Source organism: Amblyraja radiata, chromosome 33 (genome assembly GCF_010909765.2).
Source record: "Amblyraja radiata isolate CabotCenter1 chromosome 33, sAmbRad1.1.pri, whole genome shotgun sequence".
NCBI lineage: Eukaryota > Metazoa > Chordata > Chondrichthyes > Rajiformes > Rajidae > Amblyraja > Amblyraja radiata.
Window position 1 is genome coordinate 5,311,987 of NC_045988.1, and position 13,418 is coordinate 5,325,404.

At 48.4% G+C, this 13,418-nt stretch overlaps 1 protein-coding gene across 4 annotated transcripts in view; it reads right to left on the minus strand.

The window, feature by feature from the left end:
- The window catches only part of LOC116991185 (E3 ubiquitin-protein ligase TTC3-like), a 61,418-nt gene that overhangs the window by 42,069 nt on the left and 5,931 nt on the right, over positions 1-13,418 (minus strand). For all 4 annotated transcript variants that reach the window (XM_033049558.1, XM_033049555.1, XM_033049556.1 and 1 more), the window contains 4 exons: positions 12,677-12,839; positions 4,537-4,624; positions 3,491-3,541; positions 1,797-1,926 (listed from right to left, as the gene is read on the minus strand). In XM_033049558.1, the coding sequence (XP_032905449.1) occupies positions 1,797-1,926; positions 3,491-3,541; positions 4,537-4,624; positions 12,677-12,839 (432 nt within the window). The remainder of the gene's footprint in view (positions 1-1,796; positions 1,927-3,490; positions 3,542-4,536; positions 4,625-12,676; positions 12,840-13,418) is intronic.

Consider the following 13,418-nt stretch of genomic DNA (forward strand, 5'->3'; position numbering starts at 1 on the left):
CTGAACCCTGGCCTTTGTACCCGGGGGTCAAAAAAGAGAGGGCGGGTAAATTGTGTATGAAGGAACTGCAGATGCTGGTTTACACCGGAGATAGACACAATACGCTAGAGTAACTCAGCGGGACAGGCAGCATCTCTGGAGAGAAGGAACGGGTGACTTCACCTATTTCTATTCGATGACCAAAATAACGCACACCAACAAAAACCAAAGGGGCGGCACGGTGGTGCAACGGTAGTTTAGTTTAGAGATACAGCGCGGAAACAGGCCCTTCGGCCCACCGGGTCCGCGCCGACCAGCGATCCCCACACATTAACACCATCCTACACCCACCAGGGACAATCTTTACATTTACCAAGCCAATTAAGCTGCAAACCTGTACGTCTTTAGAGTGTGGGAGAACCCGGGTCTCCGGCGCTGTATTCACGGTAAGGCAGCAACTCTACCGCTGTGCCACCGTGACCGTAGAGTAGCTGCCTTACAGCGCCAGAGACCCGGGTTCGATCCTGACCAAGGGCACTGTCTGAACAGAGTCTGTACCTTCCCCCCCGTGACCTGCGTGGGTTTTCTCCGGGAGCACCGGTTTCCTCCCACACTCCAAAGACGTACAGGTTCGGAGGTTAATTGGCTTTGGTAATTTGTAAAATTGTCCCCGATATGTAGGATAGTCGGCGCAGACTCGATGGGCCAAAGGGCCTGTTCCGGTGCTGTATCTCCTAAGTCTACAAGGTTTCTGGTGGCCCCGACACGGGAAGTTTGCGGAGGCTTTGGAAAGAGTGCAGAGAAGGCTTAACAGAATGATGCCTGGATCAGAGAGCATTCGATATGGGGAAAGGTTGGACACACTTTCTCTGGAACGCCGTAGGCTGTAGGGAGACCTGATAGAAATGTATAAAATTATGAGGCGCATTTTTAGGATAGACGCCTAGAACATTTTTCCCCTGGATGAGAATATGAAATACTTTCGCTTTCTAGGGGATAGGGGCAAAATTTAAAAGCAATGTATGGCTGAAGTACTGTGTACACAGAGGGTGGTGGGTGTATGGAACGCACTGCCAGGAGTAGTGGTGGAGTCAGATATATATGCAGGTAAAGATTATATGCTGGCAGGAAGAGGTGATAAGAAACGTCACCTATCCACGTCCTCCAGAGACACTGCCTGACCCCTTGAGTTACTCCACCACTTTGTGCCCTTTTCTGTAAGCCAGCATCTCTTAAATCCTTGTTTCTTCAAGTAAGAGTTGGTCTTGGTATCATATTAGCATATTAGAAACAGACCTGGTGGGCCAAAGAACCTGCACTGTTTTATAGACACAAAATGCTGGAGTAACTCAGCGGGACAGGCAGCTTCTCTGGGGAGAAGAAATGGGTGACGTTTCGAGTCGAGATCGAAACGTCACCCCTTCCTTCTCTCCAGAGATGCTGCCTGTCCCGCTGAGTTACTCCAGCATTTCGTGTCTATCTTCGGTTTAAACCAGCGTCTGCAGTTCTTTCATGCACTGAACTGTTCTATTTCTATTTCACAAATGTAAACTTAGTCTGCAGTGAGTCAGGATTAAAGTGAACTGTGGTGTAAACAATGGAATCTCTAAAGGCAATTACTTTTTAAAGGTAGTAACTCAGCGGGACTGGCAGCATCTCTGGAAAGAAGGAACGAGTCACCCCTTCCTTCTCTCCAGAGATCCTGCCTGTCCCGCTGAGTTACTCCAGCATTTTGTGTCTATCATCGGTTTAAACCAGCGTCTGCAGTTCCTTCCTGTATTTTCTTATGTGCCATCGTCACTCAGAGTCGCACTTACAGTGAGCAAGTAGTATTGTCAGCGCTGTGTCCTTCTGCAGATCTGTCCAGAGGGGGGCTATGTTGTCGATGGGAATCTGCTTGAGTAAAGGCTTTGCACAGCAGATGATCTCCTTCAGCTCAGCGTCATCCTAGTGGGACGGCAGAAAGAAACTGTCAATGTTTACACAAAAACTACTCGCTGGAAAAACTGAGCTGGCCACAAAGCACCTGCGGAGAAAGGAAAAGGGTTAAGGTTTCAGGTGATCTTTCATTTACAATTGACGACTGTAAACTCTCCCTGATTGGGAATAAGTTTTGCTCCACTCATATAATAGACAGCAAGCAGGTCAGGTGCTGGGAATGTTGGAAGTGTGTGTCTGCGAATGTTTGTGTGTGTCTGCGTGCGCATGTGCACAGAGCGTATTTGCATGTCTGTGCGTGTCTGCGCTCGCGTGCGTGTTTGCATGTCTGTGTCTGTATGTGTGGGTGCGTGTGTGGATCCTGGTGCTCTCGAGAGATGCTGCCTGTCCCCCTGAGTTACTCCAGCTTTTTGTGTCTCTCTTCGGATGGAACCAGCTTCTGCAGTTCCTTCTTACACGTCTCTGGATAAGTGACGATTCGGGTCGGGACTCATCTTCAAAGTCCAGGTCGAGAGTCTGGCCCTGAAACGTCACCTCTCCATGTTCTCCACAGATGCTGCCTGACCCACTGAGTTACTCCAGCACTTTGTGTCCTTCATTGTAAGCCAGCATCTGCTGTTCCTTGTTTCACCAAATAGCTAATACAGTTTGACATAAAATGGATGATACTCTGTGGCACTGTGGCAATGTGGGGGGGGGGGGGGGGGAGGTTGGGGTAGAAAGTACCACTGCAAACAGATCACCATGGCAACGCTGGCAAAACTCTCCCATTGCCAACCAGCTGAAATCTTCGTTGGGATGGAAACAGGGTTTTGTCATCTGTTAAAGACCACAATATAGATTTAAATCAGCGTGATTAATAGAATAATTAGATGAAGACAAGCGATGTTTGCACAATTAATGTATTGCTACACTAAACGACATAATTAACAGCAGACAATCCCATTCGGGGCAACAGATAGTTTACTAAAGGATGTCACTTGCCTCAGCAACTTTGGAAAGTTACAGCAAAGAATATAGAACAGTACAGAAGATAGACACAAAAAGCTGGGGTAACTCAGCGGGTCAGACAGCATCTCTGGAGAGAGGGGATAGGTGACGTTTCGGGTCGAGACCCTTCATTTCAGTTCAGTTTAGCTTTCTCAGACTGCGAGTCAGGGGAAAGGATATAGATGGTGATGTAGAGAGATATAGAACAAAATGAATGAAAGATGTGCTAAAAAAAAGTGACCAGCGATCCCCGCACATTAACACGATCCTACACCCACTAGGGACAATTTTTACATTTACAAAGCCAATTAACCTACAAACCTGTACGTCTTTGGAGTGTGGGAGGAAACCGAAGATCCCAGAGAAAACCCACGCAGGTCACAGGCAGAACGTACAAACTCCGTACAGACAGCACCCTAGTTGGAATCGAACCCGGGTCTCTGGTGCTGCATTCGCTGTAAGGCAGCAACTCTACCGCTGCGCCACCGTGACTAGATTCTCCACCTCCATTTTAACACACACCCAGACAGGTACATGCTAAACGCCGCTGACAGGAGAGGTCTCATTCACCTCTGTCTCTCACCTGGGTTTGTTCGAAGGTCTTCAGAAGGGCAGCAACAAACCTGTTATGATTCTGAAATAGAACCAGGGAAGAGAATGAGGATCGAAGGTGTGCAAGGATTCAACTGCTAAACTCCTAAACACCAGGGCTTTGAACTGGTTAATGCCCGCTCGGCCCCAAGCCCATTTAACTACCCCACCCAACTTCCTTTGAAGGGGCTACTGGGTGGTCTATCATCACTGTCTGGGTGGGCTACAATCATTTAATATGAACATTAAATGTCCCCTTTACCACATCTCTCCCCATTACCCATTTTTGTTCCCCTGACCCATCTGCTTTCAATCTCTCATCTTAGGACTTTATTTCTTGGAGTGCAGGAGCATGAAAGGTGATCTCATAGAGAAGTATAAAATCACGACAGGAATAGATACCCAGGATGGGGGAATCCAGAACCAGGGGGCATAGATTTAAGGTGGGGGGGGAGGAGTTTTAATAGGAACCTATATGACAACTCCTAAATAGGGCAACTCTTATCTTACACAAAAGGGTGGTGGGTAGATGGAATGAACTGTCGGAGGAGGTAGTTGAGGCAAGTACTATCACAACATTGAAGAGACATTTGAACAGCTACATGGATAGGATAGGATTAGAGGGATATGGGCCAAATGCAGGCAGGTGGGACTGGTGTAGATGGAGCATGTTGGCCGGTGTGGGCAAGTTGGGCTGAAGAGCTCGTCCCTCACCCCTCTCTTTCCCCTCTGTCCCGACGCAGGGTCTTGACCTGAACCTTTGACATTTCTCTATCCCCTACCCCCTCCCCGACAACGCTTTGTCCAACATACATACGTTAAGTTCTAGGAGCAGAATTAGGCCGTTCGCCACATCAAGTCTACTCCACCATTCAATCATGGCTGATCTATCTCTCCCTCTCAACCCCATTCTCCTGGCTTCTCCCCATAACGCACGACACCCGTATTAATCAATAATGCGACTCCACCACCCCCTCCCCCCCCCACCCCCCCCCCCCCCCCCCACCACGTGACCAAAGACAGGGAGTTGCAACTTACACATTTCTTCTTCATCTCACCATAAATCGTCCAGAAGATTTCCATTGTTTGGATCACAGTCAAATCCACCGCTGCATCTTTGCAGTTCCTGCAGGGCCAGAAGCAAACAAGCTCAGTCCAAGTCTCAACCAAACCTCTGGGTATTGAGTGCAAAAGCCAAGTGTTCCTCCATGGTCTCATTCCATCCCTCGCCCTGCCCACCTCAGAAGATCAGGGTTACGCCATTCGACCCATCGAGTCTGCTCCGCCATTTCGATCATGGCTAATCTTTGCCTCAGCCCCATTCTCCTTATAGAAACGTACTAAATTCTTAAGGGGTTGGACAGGCTAGATGTTCTGGGCTTCCCGATGTTGGGGAAGTCCAGAACAAGGGGTCACAGTTTAAGGATAAGGGGAATTCCTTTAGGACTGAGATGAGAAAAACATTTTTTACACAGAGAGTGGTGAATCTCTGGAATTCTCTGCCGCAGAATGTAGTTGAGGCCACAGCTCATTGGCTATATTTAAGAGGGAGTTAGATGTGGCCCTTGTGGCTAAAGGGATCAGGGGGTATGGAGAGAAGGCAGGTACAGGATACTGAGTTGGATGATCAGCCATGATCATATTGAATGGCGGTGCAGGCTCGAAGGGCCAAATGGCCTCTACTCCTGCACCTATTTTCTATGTTTCTAAGCCATCCCACCTCCACTGCGCATTGACAGGGTGTGTTGCAGGCCTTGTCTTGGAGATGGGGAGAATTCATACGTCATCCCTACATCAAGCCCTCTTCCATTTTCTCCAAACTCGGAGTTTGTCGACTACACCGGCCAGCTCCTGGGTCGGTCTGTTTTGCTCCCTACCTACATGTTGGGTGCTGACCACTATCCGGCTTGGAGTCCCAGCCATGCCCTTGACCTGTCACCTCATAGACACACTTCCAGCTGCTGCAAGATGGTCTGGAAGCAGCGCAGAGATCTCGCCTCCAATGTACGAATCAGTCATATAGTGTGAAAACAGGCCCTTCGGCCCAACTTGCCCATGCTGACCAACATTCCCCATCGACACTCTTCCCACATGCCTGCGTTTGCCCCATATCCCACCAAACCCATCCTATCCATGTACCTGTCTAAATGCCTCCTAAACACTGTGATAGAACTTGCCTCAACTACCTTCTCCGGCAGCTCGTTCCATACGTGAATAACCATATTACTCGTGCAAACAAAAAACAAAGTTCCCAGTGCAATTAAAGACAGTTCATAGACACAAAATGCTGGAGTAACTTTGCGGGTCAGGCAGCATCACTGGAGAAAGGGAAGAGGTGACGTTTCGAATCGGAACCCTTCTTCGAACGGGTACAGACCTGACACATCACCTAATCCGTTTCTCCAGAGATGCTGTCCGACCTGCCAAGTTACTCCGGCATTTTGTGTCCTCCTTTGGAAAAACCAGGATGTGCAGTTCCTTCCTAACCATAGAAGTTCATAGTTGAGGTTAGTGTTGCGTAGTGTTCAATAACCTGATGGCTGTTGGGAAGAAGCTGCTCTGAGACTTGGTGGTCAGCAAGCACTGACCATCTTGAATGTATGGCCATTGGGATCTCTTCCATCCACATACGACAAGCGGTTTTACTGATATGCCCAAAAGCCACGGTGGGGGCAGCGGTGGAGTTGCTGCCTTACAGTGCTTGCAGCGTCGGAGAACCGGGTTCGATCCCGACTGCGGGCGCTGTCGGTACGGAGTTTGTACGTTCTCCCCGCGACCGCGTGGGTTTTCTCCGAGATCTTCGATTTCCTCCCACACTCCAAAGACGTACAGGTCTGTAGGTTAATTGGCCTGGTGTATGTGTAAATTGTCCCTAGCGTGTGCAGGGAAGCGTTAATGTGCGGGGATCGCTGGTCGGTGCGGACTCGGTGGGCCGAAAGACCTGTTTCCGCGCTGTATCTCTAAAACTAAAAACTAAAATCCAGTGCCACGCTCCGCCAGTACTGCCTGAGCTGTGCAATAGACAATAGAAAATAGACAATAGACAATAGGTGCAGGAGTCGGCCATTTGGCCCTTCGAGCCAGCACCACCATTCAATGTGATCGTGGCTGATCATCCCCAATCAGTACCCCGTTCCTGCCTTCTCCCCATATCCCCTGACTCCGCTATTTTTAAGAGCCGTATCTAGTTCTCTCTTGCACTCGGGAGAACCTCAACCCGCGACCTACTGACTGAGATACGAGGGGAAAGGAGCAACGTTAGGGATCAGAGTCAGGTCCCCGGCAGAAGGAACGAGATGCATTCTGAACTGAAACGCTAATGGGAGGTTGTTCATAGGTATCTCACGGCAGCTGTCAACAGGTCCCACACTTGTCACAACGGCAACACAAAATTCAAGCACACAATGGGAAGTGGATAAGCGACTGATTAAAATTACAGGTCCGTCTTGCCGTGGTGCCATGTGCTGGAACATTCTCCCACGCTGTACAGTGGCAGAATCTGCCCACTCATTCCCAACTTGGCAACCTGCCAAACTCACAAGACTGCGAAGAAGGGAAAGCAAAACGTACACAAGTTGCAAGCACCCTTTATCTCGGCTCCAAACCAGCTTGCAAACACAGTCAGTGGAACAGCTGGTTGCTTTGATGTCGGGGCAAGAGGCTGGTGGCTTAGTTTAGTTTAGTTTATAGATACAGCGTGGAAACAGGCCCTTCAGCCCACAGAACAGCGATCACCCCGTATACTAGCACTGTCCTACACACACTAAGGACAATTTACAATTTTACCGAAGCCAATTCACCTACAAACCTGCACGTCTTTGGAGTGTGGGAAACATAGAAACATAGAAAATAGGTGCAGGAGTAGGCCATTCGGCCCTTCGAGCCTGCACTGCCATTCAATATGATCATGGCTGATCATCCAACTCAGTATCCCTTACCTGCCTTCTCTCCATACCCCCTGATCCCTTTAGCCACAAGGGCCACATCTAACTCCCTCTTAAATATAGCCAATGAACTGGCCTCAACTACCTTCTGTGGCAGAGAGTTCCAGAGATTCACCACTCTCTGTGTGAAAAATGTTTTTCTCATCTCGGTCCCAAAGGATTTCCCCTCTATCCTTAAACTATGACCCCTTGTCCTGGTCTTCCCCAACATTGGGAACAATCTTCCTGCATCTAGCCTGTCCAACCCCTTAAGAAGTAACCCAAGCACTCAGTGGAAACCCACGAGGTCACAGGGAGAACGTACAAACCCCACACAGACAGCACCCGTAGTCAGGATCGAACCGGGGTCTCTTGCATTGCAAAGGCAGCAACTCAAGCGCTGCGCCACCGTGCCGCCCGGGAGAGGGAGACTTCACCCTCGCCTCTGATTCTTGATTTCCCTACTCTGGGTAAAAGACTCTGTGCATTTACCCATAGAAAATAGGTGCAGGAGTAGGCCATTCGGCCCTTCGAGCCTGCACCGCCATTCGATATGATCATGGCTGATCATCCAACTCAGTATCCCATCCCTGCCTTCTCTCCATACCCCCTGATCCCTTTAGCCACAAGGGCCACATCTAACTCCCTCTTAAATATAGCCAATGCTGGCCTCAACCACCTTCTGTGGCAGAGAATTCCACAGATTCACCACTCTCTGTGTAAAAAATGATTTTCTCATCTCGGTCCTAAAAGACTTCCCTCTTATCCTTAAACTGTGACCCCTAGTTCTGGATCCATAATCCCCCATGATCTTGTTCACCTCGATAAGATCACCTCTCAGCCTCCTGGTTGCCTAAAGTGGAAAGTTTGAGGGGTTGTGGGCAGGGAGAGGCCATGGAGTTGAGGGAGGGAGCCTAGGACCCAGCGAAGCCGGGCAGCTGAAGTGCGGAACGGTACCATTCGGCACCGCTGTTTCGGTGCCGCCGTTTGAAGGCGCCGATCTTTTGCTAACTCATGAGAACGTCTCGTTAAACACACCCAAAACCACTACAACCAGGTAGAGAGCAGAAGATTGAGGGTAAAAACAAAACATTATTAAAGTGCAATCATTAACAAAGTAGGCAGTAAATTGTTACAAAGTCTCAAAATACATTCTGAAGAAGGGTTTCGTCCCGAAACTTTGCCTATTTCCTTCGCTCCATAGATGCTGCTGCACCCGCTGAGTTTCTCCAGCTTTTTTGTGTACCTTCGATTTTCCAGCATCTGCAGTTCCTTCTTAAACATTCAAAATACATTCTACTGGTTTAGCTTCAGGTTTATCATTGTTATACACTTAATTAAGATGAAAATTTAGATGAATAAAGATTAGTTACCAGCTGGTTATTTTAATTTTGGGCATGGGAAAATTCATGACACAATATATAGGGGACAACAGAAACCTACATTTATATTAAACGGGGGGGGTGGGGGGGGGGACAATCAAAAACAGCGGCGCCGAAAAGTACCCGACCCGCTGAAGTGAACGTCAGCATTTAGGGCGCAATTAAGAAGCGGAGAAATGAGAGGTTTAAAGTCTAGAGTCTCCAGTAGATGTTTAACCAGAAGGGAGATACACATGATCATAATCTAGCTCACTTAGCACTAAGTTTAAGAAGGAACTGCAGATGCTGGAAAATCAAAGGTAGACAAAAGTGCTGGAGAAACTCAGCGGGTGAGGCAGCATCTATGGAGAAAATAGGTGGTGTTTCTTTGGAGCTTTTCTTTTTTTAAATCACCAAGGTCACTAAGCAGGGAGTTTTAAATGTTTTCATCCAGCAAAGGCTGTGAAAGCTGCCACTGACTGACTGATTCACACATTCCACACCAAACTCAGACGAGGTTCCAGCTCAGCTTGCAAAAGAGCCAGAGCCAGAGCCAAGATACAGACAGTCTCTGAATCCACGGGTCTGAGACTAGCTGTTCAACGACAGTCACTGCCAGACAGCAAACCTTGAGATCGGTTTGCAACAAAGGAGCTCTGTTTTTTTTAAATGTTTTATTGCTTATTAATGTTTATTACTGTATATATACATGTCTGAAAAACAGGCTTTTGCGTTTCATTCCTAACCATCCTTAACCTGTGATGGAATGAACCGCAAATGCTGGTTTCGACCGAAAATAGACACAAAGTGCTGAAGCAACTCGGCGGGTCAATAGACAATAGACAATAGGTGCAGGAGTAGGCCATTCGGCCCTTCGAGCCAGCATTCAATGTGATCATGGCTGATCATCCCCAATCAGTACCCCGTTCCTGCCTTCTTCACATATCCCCTGACTCCGCTATTTTTAAGAGCCCTATCTAGCTCTCTCTTGAAAGTATCCAGAGAACCGGCCTCCACCGCCCTCTGAGGCAGGGAATTCCACAGACTGTGGGTCGGGCAGCATCTCTGGAGAAAAAGGATGGGTGACGTTTCGGGTCGGAACCCTTCTTCAGACTGAAAGTGGTAACTTCTCCCCGTAAACCCATCAATTCGACTGCCCACTTACATTGGACGCCACGCACAGTTGCCAATGAACCGAACAGCCCACGTGCCTTTAGGACGTGGGAGGGAACTGGAGCACTTGGAGGAGATCCACACAGCCTTTGAGGGAGAACGTGCGAATTCCACGCACACACAAAGACTCCACTGTTGGGATCAAACTTGGGTGGCTGGTGCGGTGAGGCAGCAGCACTACCTGATGCATCACGGCGTGGTTTTCTCTGGAACTGTCGGAGGTTGAGGGGAGACTATGTAAAAAATGATGAGAGCCATAGATAGAGTAGACAGTCAGAACCTACTTCCCCAGGGTGGAAGTGTTCAACATATCTGTTCCTATTAGATCTTGTCCCCGAGTACCGGAGACCTGGGCTCCACCCTGGCTATGGGTACTGCTTTTACGGAGTTTATACGTTCTCCCTGTGACTGCGTGGGTTTTCCCCGGGTGTTCCGGTTCCCTCCCACACTCCTAAGACGTACTGGTTCGGAAAAATAAGGTCCAGAATTTGGGAGGGGGGTTAACAGCAATTGTGGGTGCACAGACTCGAGATTATCATGTCCTTACAATAGGTGCAGGAGTAGGCCATTCAGCCCTTCGAGCCAGCATCGCCATTCAATGTGATCATGGCTGATCATCCCCAATCAGTACCCCGTTCCTGCCTTCTCCCCATATCCCCTGACTCCGCTATTTTTAAGAGCCCTATCTAGCTCTCTCTTGAAAGCATCCAGAGAACCTGCCCTCTGAGGCAGAGAATTCCACAGACTCATCACCCTGTGAGAAAAAGTCTCCGTTCTAAATGGCTTACTCCTTATTCTTAAACTGTGGCCCCTGGTTCTGGACTCCCCCAACATCAGGAACATGTTTCCTGCCTCTAGCGTGTCCAAGCACTTAACAATCTTATATGTTTCAATGAGATGCCCTCTCATCCTGCTAAACTCCAGAGTGTGGAAGCCCAGCTGCTCCATTCTCTCAGCATATGACAGTCCCGCCATCCCGGGAACTAACCTTGTAAACCTACGCTGCACTCCCTCAATAGCAAGAATGTCCTTCCTCAAATTAGGGGACCGAAACTGCACACAATACTTCAGGTGTGGTCGCACTAGGGCCCTGTACAACTGCAGAAGGACCTCTTTGCTCCTATACTCGATTCCTCTTGTTATAAAGGCCAACATGCCATTCGCTTTCTTCACTGCCTGCATGCTTACTTTCATAGACTGATGAACAAGGACCCCCAGCTCCCATTGTACTTCCCCTTTTCCCAACTTGACGCCATTTAGATAGTAATCAGCCTTCCTGTTTTTGATACCAAAGTGGATAACCTCACATTTATCCACGTTAAACTTCATCTGCCATGCATCTGCCCACTCCCCCAACATCACCCTGCATCCTCGCAGTTCACACTGCCACCCAGCTTTGTGTCATCTGCAAATTTGCTAATGTTACTTTGAATCCCTTCATCCAAATCATTGATGTATATTGTCAATAGCTGCGGTCCCAGCACCGAGCCTTGCCTGTACGTATGACGGCATTAGCTTCAACTGTGCTGCCTCCAGGAGTGGAATAGGCTCAGGCATGCAACATAACTTGATGATACCAGATAGTGATCAGTCCTGGTGTAACTACACTCTAGAAGGAGTCGGGAACCCTTCAGAAAATAAGTTCATAAGTTCTAGGAGCAGAATTAGGCCATTCGGCCCATCAAGTCTACTCCACCATTCAATCATGGCTGATCTAATTTTTCCTCTCAACCCCATTTACCCACTTTTGCCACAGAACCCCTGACACTCTCACTAATCAAGAATCTGTCAATCTCCGCCTTAAAGATATACATTGACCTGGCCTCCACAGCCTTGTGTGGCAATGAATTCCACAGATTCACCACCCTCTGATGAAAGAGATTCCTTCTCATCTCCTTTCTAAAGGTACTTTATTCTGAGACTTATGGTCCTAGACTCTCCCACTAGTCTAAACATCCTCCCCACATCCACTCCATCCAGGCCTTTCACTATTCGGCAAGTCTCAAAGAGGTTCCCCGTCATCCTTCTAAACACCAGCGAGTACAGGCCCAGTGCCTTCAAATGCAAAATGACCTAGAACAAGGTGTGACTCCATCTCCTTTCACCAAGTTACTTGTGGGCGGAGCACCAAGGCAAATTCCTTGTATGTGAATACTTGGCCAATAAACTTACTTACTCACTCAAGTGGATAACCTCACATTATCCACGTTAAACTTAAACTGACCCGCTGAGTTTCTGAAGAAGGGTTTCGGCCCGAAACGTCGCCTATTTCCTTCGCTCCATAGATGCTGCTGCACCCGCTGAGTTTCTCCAGCATTTTTGTGTACCTTCGATCTTCCAGCATCTGCAGTTCCTTCTTGAACACATTGATTACTTACTCAACACATGGCTCTAACTGGGACAGGATGTTCTCATTGATGTAATGTCTCTTGAATTAGTCATGGATTGGGCCCCAGGGTCGGTGATGGGGCCCTAGAGCGAATGACAGGGTCTTGGAGCTTGGAAACAGGACTTTAAGCCCGACGTCCATGCCAACCAAGATGCCCAAAGTACACACGTCTTATTTGTCCTCATTGGGCCAATACCCCTCGAAACCTTCACCATATTCTGTTGTGCTGCTGCAAGTAAGAATTCCATTGTTCTATCTGGGACATATGGCAATAAAACACATGTGACTTGAACATGTACACAGAGTCATAGATTTTTTTTTAAGAAACTTACACTTTCTTACTGAGCAGCAACCCATCCTGGGCCCACTTGAGGTATCTGGTCGGCTCGCGCTGCTGGCTGAAGAGTAGCTCATCAAACACGTTGACAAAGGCGAGGTGGCAGTGTTGCATATAACACTCGGGGGGCATCTTGCACCAGTCGAAAGCCATCTCGCCTGCAAGGGTTGGGAAAGCGAAGGGAAGGCGTCAAACACTAACAGGTTGCAAAGTACAACACCTTCAGTCTTCATCACCAGAGTCATAGTTGGATCGGGCCCCGATCCAAAAGGCCGAGCGCGTGGACCGGACGCAGCCTGTAACTGCATGAAGCGGTGGAACAATTAACAACAAAATCACGAGGAATTGATTATGTAAACGCACAGGGTGTCTTGCCCAGAGTCGGGGAATCGTGAATCCGAGGACATAGGTTTAAGGTGAGGGAGGAAAGATTTAATAGGAACCTGAGGGGTAACATTTTCCACACAGTGGATGTATGGAACGAGCTGCCGGAGGAGGTAGTTGAGGCAGGGACTATCTCAACGTTTAAGAAACATTTAGACAGGTACATGGACAGGTTCAGAGGGATATGGACCAAATGCAGGCAGGTAGGACTAGTGTAGATGGGACATGTAGGTCGGTGTGGGCAAGTGGGCTGAAGGGCCTGTTTCCACGCTGTATGATTCAGATTCAATTTTAATTGTCATTGTCAGTGTACAGTACAGAGACAACGAAATGCATTCTATATTCTTCGATTC